General features: G+C 41.7%; 1 protein-coding gene across 3 annotated transcripts in view; it reads right to left on the bottom strand.

The window, feature by feature from the left end:
* LOC121276245 (polypeptide N-acetylgalactosaminyltransferase 15-like) overlaps nucleotides 1-22,894 on the bottom strand; it is a 78,944-nt gene that overhangs the window by 54,539 nt on the left and 1,511 nt on the right. For 2 of the 3 annotated variants that reach the window (XM_041184443.1, XM_041184441.1), the window contains exons 2-4: nucleotides 21,326-21,423; nucleotides 17,874-18,040; nucleotides 8,403-8,607 (exon numbers count right to left, since the gene is read on the bottom strand). In XM_041184443.1, the coding sequence (XP_041040377.1) occupies nucleotides 8,403-8,607; nucleotides 17,874-18,040; nucleotides 21,326-21,423 (470 nt within the window). The remainder of the gene's footprint in view (nucleotides 1-8,402; nucleotides 8,608-17,873; nucleotides 18,041-21,325; nucleotides 21,424-22,894) is intronic. The other variant, XM_041184442.1, reaches the window with a different exon arrangement.

Below are 22,894 nucleotides of genomic sequence, written 5' to 3' on the forward strand. Positions count from 1 at the left end.
ATTGGGAACCCACCCGCTCGCGCCCACTCCCACACATACCTCCCAGTGGGGTGAAAATGTTGCCCTATGAGTTATTTGGTAGTACAGAACTTGAGTATTGCTGAAAAAAGACTCGAAAATAAAAAAGTCCTGATGAGTGCAAGATGAAAAGCTTTGACAAAATGTTTTTTTTCAGCAATACTCAAACTATGAGCTGTTGTCATCTGGAATGTTCTGCCTGAAAGAGTGATTAATGCAGATTCAGTATAACTTTCCAAAGGGGATTGGATAAATTCTTGAATTGAAAAAAACATTACAAGGCAATGGGCTAAGAGCAGGAGAGTGGCACTAGTTAATAGCTAAGCCAAAGAGCTAGCACAGGAAGAATGGGCCAAATGGCCTCTTTTTGTGCAGTATCCTTCTTTGAATCTATGCTGCAGCAGGTTACCACAGGATCTGCCACTTGGAAATGAAAGTTAAAGGGCTTCAAACAACAAATCCTTGCAAATCTATTTACTATCAGCCAGGATGGATTATAGCAGGGCAGTTATCTGCTACTGTCTATGCATTTAAGCATTGACCATACTATGTCAATGGAAGAAGATAGCTGCAGATGAAATAGATCACACTGCCTTCCTAATGTAGTGTCAGTGTTTGTAAGGTAGATGTGAACTTTAGAAGTGATGGCCAGAATATAGCAGCCTGCATATAATGCCATCTGACATCCCTGGAAGCCCTTCTTTTCTGCTCTTCTTTCTTCTCCATTGTCCCTCAAATTAATCTCCATATTTGAGAAGTGTCTGCAAGCAAAAGCAAATTAACTGTTTCTGTTTTAGTTTCTGATATTTGAGATCTCAGTTAACCACTAATACCCACATTGAATGGATAAGATAAGTACACTGTATATGTGGTGCATGAAGACAGCAGACTCTTTCCTTAAGTAGATTCCCTGAGCAAGTGTACATCAGTTACCAACTGATCCCTTAGGCTGTACAAGAAAGCAAGCTGCTTGGTGACAAGCTCTGCAGTTATTTTGAGGAATAAGTTAAGTAGGGAGGAAGCAAGTAAGTTTAATAACTCACAAAAGTGCTGCTCCTGGCTGCATAATTGCCAGTTGTAAGTGCGATTACATCATAGCAATTGCAGGTTATGGCCTCTGGCACCTACATACTAAGCTGCTCATTGTCATATTTTAAATCTTGGACCCTAATACCTCAACAGCACCAGCTGAATCATTTACGGTTGATGCGGAGCAACTCTGTTGCTGCCTCCCCAGTAGGGGTTGTAGATTGATTGATCAATGCCAGTTTGTAGAACACAGAACCTTTGCTGCACAACCAGCTAAGTAGTCAAGCAGAATAAGTTACTGAGAAAATCTTTGAGACATTCAGTAGATATAGACATGATTGAAACCTGGATGATTCTAGGATAAGAAAAAGCTCTTTGGTTCACCAAACCTGTTCTCTCGAAAGACCATTTACAATTGGCTCTATTGCTACCTAAACTATTCAAATTCCAAGATGGTGGTAGTTGTGGGTTTGGAAGGTGCTGCCTAAGGATCCTTGGCGGGTTCCTGCAATGCATCTTACAGATGTTACACACCACTGCCATTGTTCGACAGTAGTGGAAGGAGTGAATGTTGAGGATGTGGTGTCAATCAAGCAGGCTGCTTTGTCCTGGATGGTGTCAGGCTTCTTGAGTGTTGTTGGAACTGCACACATCCGGCCAAGTGGGGAATATTCCATCATATTCCTGACTTGTGCCTTGTAGATGGTGGACAGGCTTTGGGGAGTCAGGAGGTGAGTTATTAGCCTCCAAAATCCTAACAGGATTTCTAGCCTCTGACGTGCTTTTGCAGCCACAGTATTTATATGGCTAGTTCAGTTCAGTTTCTGGTCAATGATAACCTCAGGGTATTGATAGTAGGGGACTCAGCAATGGTAATGAAACTAAATGTCAAGGGGCAATGGTTAGATTTTCTCTTGTTGGAGATGGTCATTGCCTGGCACAGGTGTTACTTGCCACTTGTCAGCCCAAGCCTGGATATTGTCCAGGTCTTGGTGCATTTGGACATGGACTGTTTCAGCGTCTGAGTCACGAATGGTGCTGAACGTTGTGCAATCCTCAGCGAACATCTCCACTTCTGACCTTATGATGGAAGGAAGGTCATTGATGAAGCAGGTGAAGATGGCTGGGTTGAGGTTACTGCCCTGAAGAACTCCTGCAGTGATGTCCTGGAGCTGAGATGATTGACCTCCAACAACCAAAACCAAAACCATCTTCCTTCGTGCTAGGTATGTCTCTAACTGATCCCCATTGACTCCAGTTTTGATGGGCTCCTCAATGCCACTCTCAGTCAAATTCAGCCTTGATGTCAAGGGCAGTCACTCTCACCTCACCTCGGGAGTTCAGCTCTTTTGTCCATGATTGAACAAAGGCTGTAATGAGGTCAGGAGCTCAGTGGCCCTGGCGGAACCCATCTGTGCGTCAGTGTGCAGGTGGTTGCTAAGCAAGTGCCGATTGATAGCTGTTGGTGATGACTTCCATCACTTTACTGATGATTGAGAGTGGACTGATGGGGTAGTAATTGGCTGGGTTGGATTTGTCCTGCTTTTTGTGCATAGGACATACCTGGGCAATTTTCCACATTGCCAAGTAGATGCCAGTGTTGTAGCTGTACTGGAACAGCTTCGCTAGGGGCGCAGCAAGTTCTACAGCACGTATTCAATACAATTACCGGAATGTTGTCAGGGCCAATCAATGCCATTTCATGACCCCCATCCACCTCCTGTGGCACCTCATGCCAAGCTCTGCCCTTCCACCCATCCCCATGGCCCCTCATGCCCCCTGTGCCAAACTATGTCATTTCCATGTCCATTGATCCACTATGCACTTTCTAAAATCCTATGGTGACAGTAGTATGTGTAAAAAAAAACTTTTATAAAAGTAATTCATTCATAACTTTCTCCCATGTTGAAAAAAAAATCATTTCACTACAAGCTAGTAAAAGTGTCAATCATGCAGACCCTTCAGAGTATCAATAGCAAAAACCACAAACCCCTGAAACCACTTAGCTTTGTGTAAACAAACATTGTGAAATTGACAGCAGAGATTGGAGAGCCTGGGCTGTCAGTTAAACAAATTTATTTCTGGGGCACAGCTGTTTCAACAAGCTTATTGGCTGGGTTCTCAGTCAGGCCTCCTTATGTAAGCTTTTATATGATAATGCTCCTGTAAAGAGCTTTGGGACATTTTACAATGTTAAAGGTGCTATGTAGATGAAGGTTATTGTTGTTGACGACTACCTTCATTGCCTGCACAGAAGAGGACCTCCAAATCATCATGGACTATTTTCTTTCAAATCAGCCTGCCCCATGAACGCCTTGGGTGCCACTAGATGTTACCATCTCAGAACACACACGGTCAGCATCCCATTCTTGAGATGCGAGTGTCATGACCAAGGTCATTTAGTGCCTATTCCTAATTGAGAAGGTGGTGAGCTGCCTTCTTGAATCGCTGTAGTCCATGTAGTGCAGGTATACCCACAGTGCCACTAGAGACAGTTCTGGAATTTTGACCCTATTAAGGTTCACCTACCTAGGAAACACCATGCCATGTGATGCACTTTTAGATGATGAAATAAACTACAGATTATTTAAAACCAATAGTGCATTTAGAAAGCGCCATGTGAGATTATGGAATAAAAGGGGCCTTAAACAGGCAACAAAACTTAGCGTCTACAAGGTAATAGTTAGAATATCACTGCTATATGACTGTGATAGCTGGGTGACTTAAAATCACCTCATCAAAAAACTAATCATTTCCACTAAGTTGCCTCAAAACAATCATGAAAATTCGATAGTGAGATAGGATTCAGAAGGCATAGTTGCAATCAAAGTAAAGGTGCATCTAAGGTAGGCTGGTCATTTAGTTGGAATGCCTGACATTACACAAGAAGGTATCCTACCATGAGCTGACGCTTGGTAAATAGTCTCATGTTGGTCAATTCAAAAGATAAAATCTGCCAAAACAACAATTAAAAAAAGTGACATCTCAAGAGGAAAAATGATGCTTGTGAAAGGAGAATGTGGCAAAAAACAACTTGCATTGACATGACAATGCCTGAAGCAAGTAGTATCCAACTAACTGATGAAATGTGAGCCCAAAGGAAATAAAGGAAGAATCAGTCTTTTGGCTAAGAGTTCATCCAATGTCCTAATACATTCCTTTTGAAAGTCAGACTTCACAGTTATATGAGAACTCACAATCTCTATTCATTGGAGATGAATCAAAGATTGCCATTATCATCAACAATGGACAAATGATTATCATTATCCTTCCCTTCAATGATCTAATGAATTTAGTTGGATATTCCTTTTGTTGATAGCATAACGTAACAAATTCAATAGACTTCCAATGCTGCTCAGGGCTCGAACCTCATGTGGTAATTAAATAGACTGTGGTGTTAATATTTTTCACTTTGATGTATGCTATCCTGCCATTTGGCTTAAGTTCAAAAAATGTTTCTAGTCATGTAAAAATCATTAAAAGTCATTAGTCTGCACAATGTGTGCAATTAGAATACCATATAATTATTTTAAATCCCCTACTCTGCTAAATATTTGGACTTATCTTGCAATGCACTATTGTAGAAAACTGTAGTTCCTGTAGTGTGGTATGATACCTTTCATTGAAGTAATATTGAATGTAAAGCACATAGCTTGGATCACATATTGCAATGAAATACAATTATTTATCTTCATTTAAATAGTAGTTTTCTCATCTTTCCAGTTGAAAGTTCGATTTATTATATAAAACACATTACTGTACTGAAGACAAAGCCACCTTTTATGCAAATTCACCATTACTCAATGGCTCGTCGCCTGGTACCTGGTGATGTGTACTGGTGTGACAAACAAATGCTAACAATCCCAAGTCACTGTGTCTTCCAGCTTAGTCACAACAAGAATAACATCACCAATGACTGAAGTTCTGTGAGCTTGGTCAAAGAAGGTCTTAAAGGAGGAGGACCATTGGATAGGTCACTCAATACCTGGTACAACCAGGCTTAGGGTGCATGATGCACATTCTGGCCAATTGTGAAAATTGCAACCAGATACTACAAATAGCCTCCTGCCTGTTTTAGGTGGGAGTACTGAACAATCATTTAAAAGCTTGCTTGAAAATTGGATCAGTCAGGCATTGTGTGCCAGTGGAGTGTCTGAGGTGTCCATTCAATTTTCCTCTGCTGCCTGAGTGTTTTTCACTTGAGAAATGGGCAGTTGAAACCCTTATCTCTGTGTTTCTACCTCTTTGTTTCATTCCAGTGTGGTGCAGTGTACAGGCTCATATCATTCATTAACAAAGTTTACTAAGATTATAGTGACTAAATAGTAACTTAGTGGCCTTGATCAGTAATGAGGTATGCACGTTACTTATCAATTTACTTAAAAGAGAAAGAGTTTATTTGATAATATCGGGAAGGCATTGTTAATTAAAAAGTTCTGATGAATGTTCTGGCTGTTCATCCATACAGGGATGATGCTCAGTTCAGATACTGTTGCTATTTCACCCCAAATGACAGTAAACAAATGGTCATTTGTTCTTGTAGCTTTGCCTCAAGATATGAGGGCAATATGTTAGGAACAGATTTTTTTGACCCTCCTGGAATTTATTCATGCATTTAAGGCCATGGACGTTTCTCATGTGATTATCATTTGTTACAGTCAATTGGTTGCAGTATTTCTGCATGAGTTGGCTTTCGGCAATTTATTATATTTTTATGTCATGTTTATATTATGTACTGTAAATTTACATTTCCGGTGGATCTGCAGCACAATCACAGCTATTAGTTCTATGGGCAGGATTTTGCCCTTGGCGGGGGTGCTCGGTGGGGGTGGGCAGGGGTGGTTGTGAAGCTGTCCGCCGCTTGTGCTCAGCTCTGCACTGCGAATTTACACAGGCAGGTCAATTAAGGCCTGCTCAGCGTGGAACGCAAGCGGCAGCACTGCCTGTGTGGACAGGGGAAGGAGGGCGAGCGGGCCTAGCATGAACTTCGCGCACGCACGAGAAAGAACGCTTCAATGTCCCTGAGGCATGGAGCTGACTCAGGGAGATGAAGCGCTGTTTAAAAAAAAATGGGACTCTGTCACATGAGCAGGGACATGTTTCTAATTCAAGTGTTAAATTTTTATTTTATTTTTATTTGCTTTAGGAAACCCCATCCCATCCGTGGATGAGACTTCCTAAAAAACGTAAAGGCCACTTGGCCTTTTCGCCTGGTTGTCAACCGTTAGGTTGAACAGACATTGAAAAATTCAGCACAATTGTTAACTTAATGGCCTTAATAGGCCTTTTAATTGTCAGTGGGTACGCTGCCGGCTCCAGCACTTGCCCACCGACCTAACTATCTCGAGAGTGTGCATCGACGTCAGCGCGTTTAGCCGACATCAACGCCCTTTATTTCACATTGCGGTGTGTCAGGTGCCAAACATAATTTTCTGCCCTATGTAAATGCAATGTTCCACTTGCATTTGGGTAAAATCCCCATCTCATTGTATCGGTTTTGTTTGTGTACCGGAGATTTGTACCCGCTTATGTAAAAGGCTGATAGGAATCTCCTGTGGACTGGAATCATAAATTGGGTTGTTCAGATAATTTTATTCAGTTTAGTATCACCCAGTGCAAGAATTGATTCAGACCAGTTTTTACTGTAAACCCAGAGGGAGGATCACATACAGTTTAAGCCATGATTTGAAATGAATGTCACCCCCAGGGTTTAGGAAGTAAAAACATATTTTGCATCAGATGCACATTAACTGTGTCAACTCTACCTTCAGTGCAATGTCACCAATTGGGTTAAATTTCACAGAACTACACTAATGGGATACTGCAGTCTGGGGTCTGTATGGGAGAAAAATATCCATATGACCTAGGCATTTTGTCCTAAAAGCTAAACAATGTTGTAGTAATATTTCATAAAGCCTCCAATTATTTTATGGATGGTGTACACAATGTTTGGCAGAGATTTGTTGGATTTTATTATTTTTATTCTTGAGAGTTAGTCAGCTCTGAGAAGTGACTCCTGCTAGTATATGAGGAACATGATATTTAATATCTGATGGATGCACTGCCTAGGACAGGCAGTGTTCAGAGACATTCAAACAGTCAGTTATTAGTATTAATTCACTAAAAAAAAGGAAAGCTAGAGGAGCGAGAACACTGGAAATAGAGCACATGAAATAATTAATTAATCCATGCAGCAAGTGGACTTTCTACTCAAAAAGCTCACTTCACAATCGTAAATATTCAAAAATATCTGTTCCTACAACTGTGAAAATAATGAATTGATAGTTCAGGTGTACAAGAATGGAAATTGTTAGTTTACCAATGTGGACATAGCATTTCCATGAACTTGAAACTTGGACTGTAGCTAGAGCAATGGGCTGTGGGCTTAGCTGAATAACCAAACCATGATGATGAGTTCCAATTGTTCATTCACTCATACTAAAGACGATCACTAGTGGCGGGCTTGCATTTGTAACACTTGTGTGATGTAACGGGGTTTGTATATTCATGAAAGAACTCCCTCAAGCTGACAATCACAGGCAAGCTATATTCTATTTCATTCAATGATGATTCTTAGAAGTAAAAATTCAGCTTCTACTTTTCATGTGCACAACAGGAACACACATTTTAAAACTGTGCACTTCTAGCTCATAACTTTCTGTCCGTTAATTGTAATGGGTGGAAAAATCACATGCTACGAGTGCAATTTTGCGATATGCACACATGGCATGTGTGAAGAACATAGAAGCAGGTTTTTTGCCTCTAAATTGCTATTTTTGTTGTAATTTTCCTAATTCTTATCCCTGCCACTCCTCTGCTGAAGGCACTATAACATGTGCTGCGAATAGTTTGCACAGGTAGTGTGCTATCTCACTCAAGTGACCATTGTCTGTATTGGAGCTGTCAAATGGTAGTCACCTTCAGCACCTTGACTGAAGAACTGGTGGAGGGGATCGCCTGCATGATTTTCAGTTCCAATGTAGTGAAAGGGTAAATCATCCCCTGAGGTATCTCAGAAGACTACAGTTTTGGCTCAACCGGTATTTTGGACAGTGGTCAGGAGTGAAAGTGCGATTTAATTGTTTTTCTTTTTTCAGCTCAGGGCCACTGATGCCAAAAGTACCACCATTACAGTCCTGGCTAAAATTAGATTTTACCTGGAAACTTATGTCTCAGTGCCACCCTAACTTATATTAAATAACTGCTACTATAATATCCAATAAATAGAAACTAAATGTAACAATGATTCACCTACTACAACTGGGTATTTAGCAAATCCTATTGAAGAAATATTATCTTCAGCTTTAAACATCTGTTTTCACTGGACATTAAAAATGAGAGCTTGCCAACCATACCTGTCATTGGCTATTCGATCCAATAGTGGTTCAAGCCAGCCATTGTGGCACTCGCAATGTGAGTCCATGAAAATCAAGACATCCCCTGTTGCCCGTGCTGCACCAAGTGTGCGACCTCCGATCACCCCCAATCTCTTATTGCTTCGAATCAACTTCACACCATCCAGCTTGGAAATATACTCACTCAAGGCTGCCTTCAGATGTCCTGTGAAAAGGAGAAATGAATCACAGTTTTGCTCAAGGTTACCGATAAATCCACAAAAGCACATCAACACTGCTCACCACAAGCTTGGATTTATACTTCCAATGAGTTAATGGAGAGTTGTTTATACTCACTTGGGATGGGAGTGATTCATTCACAATCAGTAACCCAACTGAATAACAAACACACAGTGAAATCATGAATGTGTTCTGAACGTTAGACAGCAACAAATGAGAGGTATTTTTGTTCCCAGAAACTAATTTCTTCTACTGAGCATATATAATCTGTTTTGTTATGAGTTCTACTGGACCAATTTCAGTAGTCAGGTGCCTCTTTCCAGTAAAGAAGGGAAACTGAAGAGCGTGCTAGCCCTGTGCTGTGCTTGTGTGCCTCCTATCTGTTGGCTGAGACATGATACTAACAGAAGGTGAGAATATGGTAGCTCATTATGCCAACCCTAGCAAGTCAAAAAAGGGAAACAGGGAGAATAAATTGAAGGGTAGCACATTGTCCAGAAACTTAAAAAAAAACAAAATATTGCCTCTTAGCATGAGTGTTTAATTTTCCAAAACAGAACAATAAATGGCACAATTTGGGCAAAAGAATCCTATGCTTGCTGTTGCTATGGCACATTATACAGATTCAAGCAGCTTCATAATTCAATGAAGAGGCCCAGGAGACTAAAATCATCCATTCAAAAATAAATGCAACATACAGTTGTAAAACACAGCTTAATCTCATTAAAAGTAACATAATAGGTTCAAATAAAATACAATAAGTGCTAACAGAATTCCACATAACAGGACTGGTCACAGCAATATATGTTTAAATTGGCACTTTGTCAAGAATGTGTGCTTAATTTTCATGTACTCTCCAGTGTGATTTGCCATATAGATATAGCATTATCAATAACAACTTTTTATGAAATTGGCTGAACATTAATTCAGTGTTTTGCTCCATAATATCCTTATTTTATTTCCCTTTTTTAATTAGACAATAAGCATAAAATAAATCAATATTCCACGTGCAGCCCTTATATGGCACTTTTTATGTTGAATTATGTTATGATACTTAGAACATAATTTGGGAAGTGAGTGCAGTGGCTGCAGCTATGTAGCAAATGTGGCAGCCATTCCGAGCCAACAATGTCATGAGAACACCATGAAATAAATGACCAAAAGCAAATTACTATGAATATTTGAAATATATGGTGGAAACACTCAATTGGTCAGGCAGTATCTGTGGAGAGAGAAACGTTGGGCTCCATTTTAACTCTATGCCTATGAATTGGTTTTGAGCGAGTTAGAACCTCACCTGTTAATTCCGTTTCTCTCTCCTCAAACCCTGCCTCACCAAATAAATGACCAATTTGTTTTTGGTGGTGTTGGTTAAGAAAGAATGTTGGCCAAGATGGCAAGAATCTTTAGATAATGTTAAAGGATTTTAAATGGCCAACTGAACTAATTGACTGGTCACAGGATTAATGCGTAATTTAATGGATGACACCTAGGGCTGCATCTTCCGGTCAGCGAGTGGGGGGCACCCCATGTCATTTACATTTTCAGGTCAGCGCGCGTGGAGCTGAGTCAGTTGCGTGCCCACTGACCTGTCAACGGCCCCTTAAGGCCATTAATAAAGTAATTGAGGTAATCAATAGACCTGCTCGTCCAACCTTAAGGTTGGTGAGCAGGCCGAGAGCCCAGGTGGGCTTCTGAAAAAACATGAAACCTTAGCCACAGGCGGGATGAGGTTTCATGAGGGTATTAAAATTTTTCTGAAATGTCTAAATAAAAGAAGTTGACACGTCCCAGCTAATGTGATAATGGCACATGAGTGGACATGTCAATATTATTTTTTCTCATCTTTAATCAAACTTTCAAACCTGAGCTGATCTCCCTGATGCGGCACTTAGCGTCAGGGAGATCTGTGAGCTCTTTCACACATGCGCGAAAGAGCGCACTCCAGGCTCGGAATCTCCCCACCAGCACAAGGAGGCGCATAGCGCATCCTGGCTCACATCATGCTGGGCGGGCCTTAACTGGCATAAAATGGCGGCACAGCCTCCCCCCCCCCACCCCCGACTGGGGGTGCTGATCAGGAACCCGCCCACTCACTCCCATTCCCGCACAACCCCCCTGGTGGGTGGGGGGGGGGGGGGGGGGGGGGGGTGAGGGGGGAAGGTTCTGCCCCTATAATTGTTCTGCCTTAGTATGTGAGGGGGAAGGGGTGTTGCCAGGCCAGTGCAACTGTGTAATTATTTTTGCAAAGAAAGGTATTGCTTTTTTAAGATCCTACCAAAAGCTGGCAGCACAGTGCATAATGATATTATGATGAGTTATTTAATTTGTAAAATGTGGGCTGTATATGCCAGTCTCAGTCAACAAACAGAGATGCCACCATAAACAATTAATGTAAAAAAGTGGCTAGGCGCTGTGTAAGAATGATTGAACATGTGTAAAAATTGATGGTTGCGATTGAAGCAACCAAAACATAGAAGACTTCAAGCTGACATGTAAATTTTGGAATATTTTCACTAATTGATCTTGAAGAGATTTACAGAATTTGAGACTTATTATTATTTTTTTAAAAAACCAGGATTTGTTGATTTACCAGATTTACTGAATTTCTGGCTGCGTGCCAGAGTTACAGATTTCAAGTGTTATAATTGTACAGATAATCACATACCTGGCAATGTCTGAACTTGTACATTATTGAACAGTTTGAAATTTAACTTTTTTTTAAAACCTTAGTAAAATTTATCTTTGATTCCAGTTTATAATATGAACTGAAAATTCACAGCACAGATGAACAATCAAGATCCCCTGAGTTCCAATCTGATATCTTGTGGCTGACAGATGGCTGTTTCTACCTACCCACACATTCAAATACGAGATGCTGAATAACAAAGGATACTTTCAGTCACAATAAAGCAGCTATCAGGATAGAATGAGAAAAGGAGAGGGGAAATGAAAGGGAGTAGAAACAGATTTTTATTTTGTCCTTAAAGTATGTGCTTAAAATATCTGTAATTTTAGATTATGCTATTTGAAATACATGCTAAACTTGGTCCTTGAATTCACATTGATTATTTGTGACGACAAAGGACTATGTCCTCACAGGGCTTCAGTCAACTGATAAAAAAGTCTCCCGTTTTTAAAACCCTGAATGCCTTAATCACCATAATCCATCGGAACATAAGAAATAGAAGCAGGAGTAGACAATATGTCCCCTTGAGCTTGTTCTGCCATTCAATACAATCATGGCTGATCTGCTGCCCTAACTCCACTTTCCTGCCCGATCCCCATATTCATTGATTCCCTGAGAGACAAAGATTCTATTTCAGCCTGTAATATACTCAATGATGGAGCATTAACAACCCTCTGGGGTACAAAAGGTAGAGAATCCCAAAGATTCACAATGACAGCCCTTTGAGTGAAGAAATCTCTCCTCAGCTCACTCCTAACTGATTAATCCCCTTATCGTGTGACTGTTCTAGATTCCCAAGCCAAGAGAAACAGCCTCTCAGTGTCAATTCCCTTCAGAATTTTGTATGTTTCAATAATATCACCTAAGATTCTTCTAAACTCCTGAGAGTATAGACCCAATTTACTCAGTCCCTCATCATAGAACAACCCTCTTGTCCCAGCAACCAGACTAGTGAACCTTCGCTCCAAGGCAAGGATATTCTTCCTTAGATATGGAGATTAAATCTGCACACTGAACTGCAAATGTAGGCTCACATTTTCAACATGATGGAGAGCCTCTCTGTTGTGGCAAAAATAAAGGAGCTGCCCAAAAATCATAAGTCCTTCCCCTGAACATGGCACTCCCTGTTGTAATGGTGTTGGTTACAGAATGTGTCTATTAGGAAGTCCTCATAGTCTTCTGTAAGTTAACAGCAAGTCTTTATTAATTACTTGTAACTATATATACATATATAGTAATGGATATGGGCAAGGAGCTATCTCCATGGGTAAAATTTTTCACTTGGCGGGTGGGCGCACATATTTTTGGAGTTGGCAGCACGCCCGTCAACAGTTAAAGGGCCTATTAAGGCCATTAAAGAGTTAATTAAAATAAATTTTTCACTGCCCGCCCAACATTACGGTTGGCGAGTAGGCGAAAACGCCAAGCGGCCTTTGCACGGGCGGGATGAGGTTTCCAAAAGCAAATAAAAATAAAATAGTAACTTTAATTTTTCATTAATAACATTGTCCCTGCTCATGTGACAGAGTCACATGAGGGGACATGTTTCATTACATTTTTATTTATTTTTTTTCATTCATCTTCATCCCCCTGTGGCAGCTCTGTGCCTCAGGGAGATTATGTAGCGCACACTTGTGTGTATGTGCAAAGGCTGTGCTCGCCTGGCTCGCACTCCTCCCACCCCGTCCGCCCGCACAGGCAGTGCTGAGTGCTGCCGCTCTCGTTTCACTCTAGGTGAACCTTAGCTGGCCTGCCAGCATGAAATTGCCATCCGGGCCTGATCGTGGGTGGCGGTTGGCTTCCCTTCCACCCCGCTCGCCCATGCTGAGCTCACACACCAAGTGCAATATCCTGCCCATGCCTGGATCTTAACACGCCAACACTGGACTGACCCCAGCTCTGGATCAGGTGCCTTCTTACATCATTCTGTGGGCAGTACTGTACTCAGTCCCACATTAGCCCTGTATATAGCAGACCCTTATACTACACATCTCCCCCAAGTCTTTATACCAGGGATATCGAGTTACATTAGTTTACTTCAAGTCATAACATTGTTACAAGTCTTATGCATTTACCTTATTGTTACAACCTTAATACTATTCCAATATTATTGCTACTACAATATTAGCATAAACAACATCTTCATTACCTCATCTCCCCACTTCAAGTCCTTGAAGTTAGAGATTCAGGCGGTTGAAGCCTTATAGCCCTTCCACATCTCGTTCACCATTCTGTCGGAAGAGTGGCAGTCTCTGTCAGTTTTGGTTCTTGTTGTTGATTTGGAGGTTGGACTGGCATTTGAGTATGCTTTCATTCTTTTCTTCCATTGCTTAATGTTGACACATGCCTGATCAGTTTGGCTGTTGCGTTGATCCATGGTTACTATTACTCTCGATAGTTTCTTGCAGGATAAACGCATGGTATTCATCTCCTTGGCACTGCTGTTTCTTCTTCTTTCTCTGGGTGAGCCATCTCAAAGCCCTCTGAGGCTGAGGAAGAGCATTCCTGTGGCGGGAAGAAGGTTAGTGGTATGCTCAGCTCTGCGTTTTGTCAGCAATGGTAAGATTCCATCATCCCTTATGGTTGTGGCACGCTGGCTAGAAGCTGTAGTACATGCACATTTGGTTGCTGCATTGACCAGCTGTACCATTGCTGTAGTTGGAAGTAGAGGCTTCTCAGTGCTGATCATTCTCTGCTACCACTTCTACTAGTAAGAATCTCTACCCTCTCTTGCCATTCTATGTTCTTGATTTTGATCTCTTTGCATCCCTCTTTGGGAATGTAGTGTTTTTCCAAGATTCCTCCCAAATGTGCAACTGTCTTCCTCAGTGCTGCAGTCTCAGTCTTGTACCTCTCAGCTTCCTCCCAGAATAGTGAACATTCCTGAGCTTTCTTTGAAAACTGGTTCATCAGCTCATTCAGAGTGGCATTAAATTCATTTTGTTTCACTTTGTGATGTTCCCATGGGACAAACTTGGACCTGAGAGATCATTGTAGCATGTGAAGGTCCTTCAATGGGTTTTCTTTTTTTTTCCTTTTTATTGCAAAGCTCAAGTACTTCATCTTGAGTTTTCTTATAATTTATTAGAGTCTAATTGAGTTTGTTGTGCTGTTCTGCCATTCTGCTGTCAAGGTATTCTTTATTCCATCATGTTGCCGAAAGGGTTGTTTTTGAATCTGATCCTGAAGGACAAATAGTTGTTCTTTCAACTGTTTATTTTCTCGTTCAACTCTTGCCTTGTCTTCTTACTCTGTGTATTAGTGTTTATCTTTGTCACCACTGATCCAACGCTGCTTTTTCTGAAGTAGCATTCAACGTCTTTTCAATGTTGTCAAAGAGTCTTTCAAGGCAATGGGCTCTGTGAGTGCCTTTCTTGTCTGCTATTGTGCCTGGCTGTACTTCAGGTTGAGTTCTTCCAGCTCAGCTTTGAGACAACATTCCCTGATTGTACTTCTGCTTTTTCTTGATCCAACTGCCACAGGGCTTTTCCTTGTTGCCCACTACTACCTGCTGGTACAGTTATGGAAACATGCCCACATCTTCGTAAAGGAAATAATTTGGGATCTCCGTCCTCAGTTCCCATAAAGATATATTACTGCAGCTTCAGGAAAATTCTGTGTTTCTCTGCACCCCAGTGTGGTTTATTCGGGTGCTGTCTTTTGCCTTTTGTCACTTTCCTGGCCATTTTTTATGCCTCTTTTTAAGCTCTTAACTTTCCTCAGCTTGAAGATTAAAATATTCATCAAAAGCTGTTAACAGTTCCCTCAGGTTGGTTGTGGATTTATTAATGCCTTGTATCATGACAATGTGATTATCAAGATCACCAAAGTAGTAAAAACTATACATTAATTTAGTCTTCCTCATGTCTTTTACTGAGGGGCCTGATGTGCTTAAATAATGTGAAAGGTCACTTCTTAAGGATGCCAAATATCGTCTTGGATTTGGCCCTTGTGTTGGTCCAAACCAATCTGGTAAATTGGATTTTTGATCCATAGTGATTTAATACTTCTCCTGCAGCCACTGCTTTAAATGTTGTTGTCCTTTTAAGAATGGCTGTGAAGTAACCGTTTTTTTTTCTCCCTGATCTTCAGCAGTTACAGCTTTAAATATCTTTGCTCCTTTAAGAATGGCTATGCAGGAACTGTTTTGCTCAAAATGGCTCTGCAGCTGCCTTTTTTTTTCTTTCCGATCTTCCTGCACTTGGAGGTTTCACAGAATGGCAGCTACTGGCAGATGAATGTTAAACAATAGCTGGGTGGGTCAGCTGTCTGCTGACTTGATTTATTCAGTGATATAGCATTGTGAGCAGTGAGGCATTTTAACTTAACCGCAGGCTTGCTGTTTAAGAACTCGGATGGTCACGAGGTTACCGAGAGTTGAGTAAATTAATTATTAATTTTTTTCTCCTTTCTTTTCAAACTGGAGGCCACGCATTGAGGCTCGCAGCCGGGGACTAGGGTTAGCAATGGGTTTCATTCAAACCATGCTTCTGACTGAATTAATAAAAGGGGCTCCTCAGGACTGGCTGCAGCCTGGAAGTTAAAAAGATTTAGCTCATCCTTACAAGCTATAGACTCTGCATGCTGAAGCTGGACTTCCAAGGGAGAATCTATGGAGTCTTCTGCTATGGTAAGACTTCTGCCCTTAGCTTCCAAGTTCTTCTGTCTGGAACATTTTTTGGTGAATTTTCTCTGTGCCTGTGGCTTCAGTTGAGAACTTTTTTCAGTTCATAATCTTTTGAAGATTTTCTTTTCCTTAGTTTTTCAGCATTCTTGTGAGGTTGAGGAATTTTTGATCCCCAGCTGCCACCATGTTGCAATAGTGTTGGTTACAGAATGTGACTGTTAAGGAAGTCCTCATAGTCTTGTGTATGTTAACAGCAAGTCTTTATTAACTAACTTGTATCTATATTCATATATACAGCAAAGGGTACAGGCAGGAAGCTATCTCCATGCCTAAATCTTAACATGTTTCAGGTCAACACCACACTGCCCCTAGCTCTGGGTCATGTGCCTTCTTAAATCACTATGTGGGCAGTGGTGTACTCAGTCCCACATTAACCCTGTATTTACCAGACCCTTATGCTATACTTTCCATTTTCACAGAGGCAGAAATGGGGGCTGGGTGCATTTCATGTATGCACATTTTACAGAGGAAGCTGGACACTTAAAACATCAGTTGCCTCCATTGAAGTGAGATTTTGGTAGCCTTGAAGTATGAAACCCAAAATGTGCATATTAGACCTTGTAAGAGCAGGTCGATTCTTTTGGATAGCCAGGGTACCTCCTTTAGAGAGGTAATATACCCATTTGGATCTGTTCTGGGACACCTTTGGAGAAGGTAGGGTGCCCTTTCATGGAGGTCAGGTTCCCTTGGGGGTAGGTATGATGCCCTTTGGAATTGTTAAAAGTGGCATAAATGTGTGCAAAAAGTGCATAAACTCATTACTGCCAAGCTCATTGGAACCGTCAACAGACCTGTCAAAATCAGCTGTCAAAACTGTCAGAAACATCTGTCAAAGGGAGCTGTCAAAGTGTCAAGCAGACCAGTCAAAGGGAGCTGTCTGGAGGATCTGTCTAAGTGTCAAAAGGGCCTCTCAGAAACACCTGTCAAGGCAGCTGTCAAGGCATTTAAAAGTGCCCTCACTAAAATCTTTGAAAAAAATGGCATGTTAGAAAAAATGATTGCTTGTTATTTCACACTGTCTGTTGACATAAGCCTCAGGGTTTCCATTATTGGGTTAGTGCTGCATGACTTATTTCACTGCCATCCATTATCACATTAGGGTCCGTGCCATTTCATAGTTTGATTGACAAGTGGTTATAGACTCTGATGTGGGACCATGAATTATAATACTTGTTGTTATAAGGGATTATGCACTTGAATGAAGTGTTTGTTGTTATAAGTATATTACATTTACTGGCTTCCCTTTATCTACCCTTCTAGTTACATCCTCCCATCTCACTGTCACCCTTCCCTCACATAGCCATCCTCCCCTCACACTGTCAAACACAAATTCCAATCCATATTGGTCCTTGCAGATTGTACTATGATTTTCTAAGTCCATTGATAAGACTTCCTTAATAATAGAGTCCACCATTTTCCCAATGACAGATGTCAGGATAAATTGCAATGGAATAAAAAGTACTCAAGGATTAAATAGACTTTATAATTTTAATAATGAAATTTGAAATCTTATGGAGGTTGGAGAAATGACTCCACAGACCTAGAGGCATCTATTCATGCGCACTAGGGAATCAGGTGACAACATTTAGAACAAATACAACCTCAAATCTGCTGCCTCTGCAACTGCTTAGTACTGTAGTGAATTAGATTGGAGCTCACATGGACAACTCTCTTGTCAAGTAGAGATGAGGGCAATACTGACAGAACCAAATCTATTCTCTCTCCTCCTCCCCACTTTCAATGGGATACTTGTTCCCTAGCCTTATTTATCTATCAATAATAAATGTACACTTTGTTCCCCTCATGATTTCTCTCTCTCTCTCTCTCTCACTATTGTGTACTTGTTAGCTATTGTATTTTTTAATTAAAGATATACCTTGGTTACTTAGGTCGTCCACTAAAATGATCTCCTTGAGAAATTTCTTCGGGGCTGTATCCATAACACTGTTCACTGTCCTTAGAAGAGTGGACCAGGCTTCATTGTGGAAACAAATGATGATGCTGGCAGTTGGCAGCTTCTGACTGTACTCCTGCTGCAGGCATCTACATACAAAGCAATGAGATACACAGCTCTATCCAACTATCAAATGAACACACACAACTCAATGATTATATTCATTTTGCATCCATATGCGATTAGTAGCTTCACATAGACATAGGGATTGTTTCTGATCTGCAGCATTTGTTTAGAATAATTAAACCTAGTTGGATTGGGGCAATCTGTAACAAGGCCTAACTGTAAATTCCATTGACTCTTTTTGTCTTTTTTGCAATTAAAAATAATCTTTCTTTACCATAATTAACCTTAATCTTTTATACCATTAATTATTCCTTTTGTGAGTATATTTGCAGTCTATAGGCCTCAGCTCAGCTCGGTACTTTGACTTAGCCGTTGGCCTAGATCCTCAGGTCTCAATGATGGTGAACACTGGCACATTTGCCGCTTTTCAGGGTAGGAACAGAATCGGAAGTTCCGTGAAGCCGAGATCTGCTGCAAGTCCTGGTTCACTGGAAATGCCCCTTGGGAGCCCCCACCTCCCCCAGGGCCTGACAATGTGGAAACTTGGCCTGTTTGCTCAGGACTTACCTACTTTTTTAAACTGATTTATTAACGCTGTTCCGATCAGGAAGGCTGTCTTCACGCTCCTGTCACCCCTTCCCCTTCCATCCCCCTGCACCCCGATGCTGCTAAACCCACTCCCTGCACCCCTGGCCCATCCCCCACCAACCCCCACCCCTTCGCCGGGCAGCCCAGTGCTGCTGATGTTGGACCAGAGCTAGTGATGCTGTTAGGATGGGGGGTGGGGACGGGCTGACAGGTGGGGGTGAGCAGCACCAGGTATGCTATGGAGGTGGGTGGGCAGGGTGAGCGGCATCAGGATGGGGGCTGTGAGCCAGGACAGGAGGTTCCCACTGCAGCCAATAAGGAAGATAAAAAATATAATTTAAAATGCATTCGGTGGTGTAAACTACAGGAAAATCTGGGTGAACTATTTAAATAACATTAACAGCTGCTACCATTCCCACCACTTGTGCAAGTACTATTTTACATATATATTCTATGCTTCGCTGAGTTTAGGTATGTCTTAGATGACCAAGAGCAATTAAAATGAATGAAAACATTTTATTTTCCATTATACAACCACTAGTTATCAATGTAATTCTTCATATCCAATGTAAATCCTTAAAAACCATTACATTGCTGCACTCCAATGGACAGCAGTAGCTTAACAGTGAGTCCAGTCAGCCTTCTGGTGAAACACACACAATTGTTACAAGCTGATTTACTTTCAAATTCTATTTAATTCAGAATATAATTACATGAATAGTTTGACAGCGTTATTCTGTGGTGGCTGTGGCCATAAAGTTAAGAGATTTTATGAGGCTGTAATCATATTACAGAGAATGTTATGCAAGCTTCGGAAGATCAAGAAAGCGGGAGAGCAGCTTTGGTAATTCAGCGCAAACATGTGAGAGCAGTGTATTGTATTTCCTTTTGACTGCGGTTATGGATAATCGCTTTAGTTTTTTAAGGTTTATCTGAATGTAAGTCACATGAATTTGTGACACAGTGACTAAACAACATGATGATTTTTCAACACAGCATTAACCCTTTAGTATTCAAAGTAATCAGACAGTTGAGCTTTTCAGTCATGTGTTAGCATGATAGATAGTTGTGTGTCTGTTCATCATACTAAAATGGTGGTTATCTTCAAAAGGGTGTTCAAAGTGTTTAAAGGGAATGGAAAATTTGGAGGATTTTTTTTTAATTCAATGTATTCTTCCACCTTATAGAAGGAACTAGTCTGAGCAGAATATTGTTTTGACATTTTTAGTTAAACTTATTTCTTACCAGCATGTTAGCCCACTTTGGTGACATAACTAACATAGAATGCTCTCATGTGTCCTGGAGTGCTTCCATGCAAACAAGGTGGGGAGGGTCACAACTTCAGACTGGCCTGAGAACTGCTAAGGTACTGCCCAAAACAATGGAGCCATTAAATGGACTGAGAACTCCACCTTCCCAAGCCTACAGCATCGTTCCCAAAGTTAACTGCCATCAGTACTTAGCAAATGCTGCTCAACTATTATTTTCTTCTTGTAAATGGGAATGTATTTGGAACAAATATCATTTCCCATAGAACATCTATGTTTTTTTAATCAGAAGTACACAATAGACATTCCCTCGTTTACCTACTTGACATGTCACTGTACCTATTTACCACACTGTAATGTTTAATACTTCATATAAATGTTCCCTTTTAGCCTCAGTCACAGAAAATTCTGGAATTCCTATAAAGATAAATCCCTCCTACATCATTTGGCATTATTTTAACAGCCTCTAGGTCAAAACACAATGCTATTGGACCACGCTTATACTACAGTGTTATGAATAAATCAGTTTAATTTTTCCACAGGCAAACAGTGGTTAAAAGAGATATGATTTTAACAGGAATAACATTTATACAAATCATACAGTTCTTTCTAAAACTTGGGCCTCAACCAGGATATGAATTGTAAAAGATGTGACAGATGAATCGATGATAAGTCACGTTGGATTGAAAAGCTAGATGTATGCAAAAATAATATTTGCTTATGAAACAGTAAGAAATGTGAAAGATGCCAAACATGTTTTTATTTGCAATATGCATAATTTGGGATGTATTACACATCATGTTGAAAATTCCAAATATGTTATTATAGCACTTTTGTGCCTTTCAAGGCAAAAAATGAGAAGAAAAATGCATTTTATAGCCTTGAATGGATCCACTTTCATGCTTTCTTCTCCCACACTCACCACTTTGATCTTGGTATCCATAATCACATAAATTGCATTAAAAGGGATTTTCAGTCAATATTCCCCAAATGCTGTTCATTTTATTTTTCATTAAGGGTTCCTGAAAATCTTTATTACTATGATAGAAGCTGTTTAAAAAAATGAAATAATTTATGTGATGAAGTGGAGACACTCAAGTGCAATTTTGACTTTAATTGTGCCAGGTAACCCATCAATATTTTGCTCCAAGCTATTTTTAATTGAGTTTCTATATTTCCCCTTCAGACTTATCTGAATCCATCCACTTCTGAACATAGCGGCTCATGCAAGAGATGGCTTTATGAGATCTGGCAGCATCTTCATAGTGGCCATCCTTCATGTGGAAATCTAGACATTTATTGCCAGGGCCTGTTCTACTGTGGGATTCTTTTTCCAAGGAGCCAACTTAACTGAGTCCAATATTTCCTTCACCCCTTGATCAGGTACGCCCAGCAGAAGTCATTGGTTAGTGATTGTGAACTGAAATTTTGATTGATTTTCCTGCTTCTTACCTTGAAAACTGAGACAATTCTGGTGTATTTGACTTAGTTCCATTTGTCCTTAGTTCTACATTTTGCAGCTCCATGACTACGACATTTAAGAAAGTATCCTAAGTTGCAGCAAAAACACAACCTTTTACCTAAATCCTGCCTTAACATTACAGACAAAGTGCTTTGAATGCATGTTTTTTGCCGAATATAATAGCTGGATTACTTACAGAGAAGAGTTTCCCAACACAACCTGTGACTTATTTTTATTGGGTGGTTTGTACGCTGCTCAAGTCTGTGTATGATATGTCAGAGCAGATCATACACTGAGTATCCTCCGCACATCTGTATGGACATCCGCATCTATGTGTCTGTATATATGTATTGTGTGTGTGTGTGTGTGTGTGTGTGTGTATGGGGGGGTTGTGTGTGTGTGTGTGGGGGGGTTGTGTGTGTGTAGGGTGTGTGTGTGTGTGTGTGTGTGTGTGTGTGTGTGTGTGTAGGGTGTGTGTGTGTGTGTGTGTGTGTAGGTGGGAGTGTAGGGGTGTGTGTGTGTGTAGGGGGGTGTAGGGGTGTGTGTGTGTAGGTGTGTGTGTGTGTAGGGGTGTATGTGTGTGTAGGGGGGTGTGTGTGTGTGTAGGGGTGTGTGTGTGTGTGTAGGGGTGTGTTTGTGTGTGTAGGGGGGTGTAGGGGTGTGTGTGTGTAGGTGTGTGTGTGTGTAGGGGTGTATGTGTGTGTAGGGGGGTGTGTGTGTGTGTAGGGGGGTGTGTGTGTGTGTAGGGGTGTGTTTGTGTGTGTAGGGGTGTGTAGGGGTGTGTGTGTAGGGGTGTGTGTGTAGGGGTGTGTGTGTAGGGGTGTGTGTGTAGGGGTATGTGTGTAGGGGTATGTGTGTAGGGGTATGTGTGTAGGGGTATGTGTGTAGGGGTATGTGTGTAGGGGTGTTGGCTGTTTCGATTTTCTCCACATTGATCAATGTGAAGGTAAATGAGAACGTATCTGAATAAGCAAAGCTACAGTGTGAGGAGCGGATGGCAGTGTGAGGGGAGAATGGCAGTGAGAGGGGAGGATGGCAGTGAGAGGGGAGAGAGGCAGCGCGACGGCAGGGTGGCAGTGAGAGGGGAGGGTGGCAGTGAGAGGGGAGGGTGGCAGTGAGAGGGGAGGGTGGCAGTGAGAGGGGAGGGTGGCAGTGAGAGGGGAGGGTGGCAGTGAGAGGGGAGGGTGACAGTGTGGGGGGAGGGTGGCAGTGAGAGGGGAGGGTGGCAGTGAGAGGGGAGGGTGGCAGTGAGAGGGGAGGGTGGCAGTGAGAGGGGAGGGTGGCAGTGAGGGGGGAGGGTGGCAGTGAGAGGGGAGGGTGACAGAGCAAGGGGAGGGTGACAGAGCAAGGGGAGGGTGGCAGTGTGGGGGGAGGGTGGCAGTGTGAGGGGAGGGTGGCAGTGAGAGGGGAGGGTGGCAGTGCGAGGGGAGGGTGGCAGTGCGAGGGGAGGGTGGCAGTGCGAGGGGAGGGTGGCAGTGAGAGGGGAAGGTGGCAGTGAGAGGGGAAGGTGGCAGTGAGAGGGGAGGGTGGCAGCGCAAGGGGAGGGTGGCAGTGCAAGG

Source organism: Carcharodon carcharias, chromosome 3 (genome assembly GCF_017639515.1).
Source record: "Carcharodon carcharias isolate sCarCar2 chromosome 3, sCarCar2.pri, whole genome shotgun sequence".
Taxonomy (NCBI): domain Eukaryota; kingdom Metazoa; phylum Chordata; class Chondrichthyes; order Lamniformes; family Lamnidae; genus Carcharodon; species Carcharodon carcharias.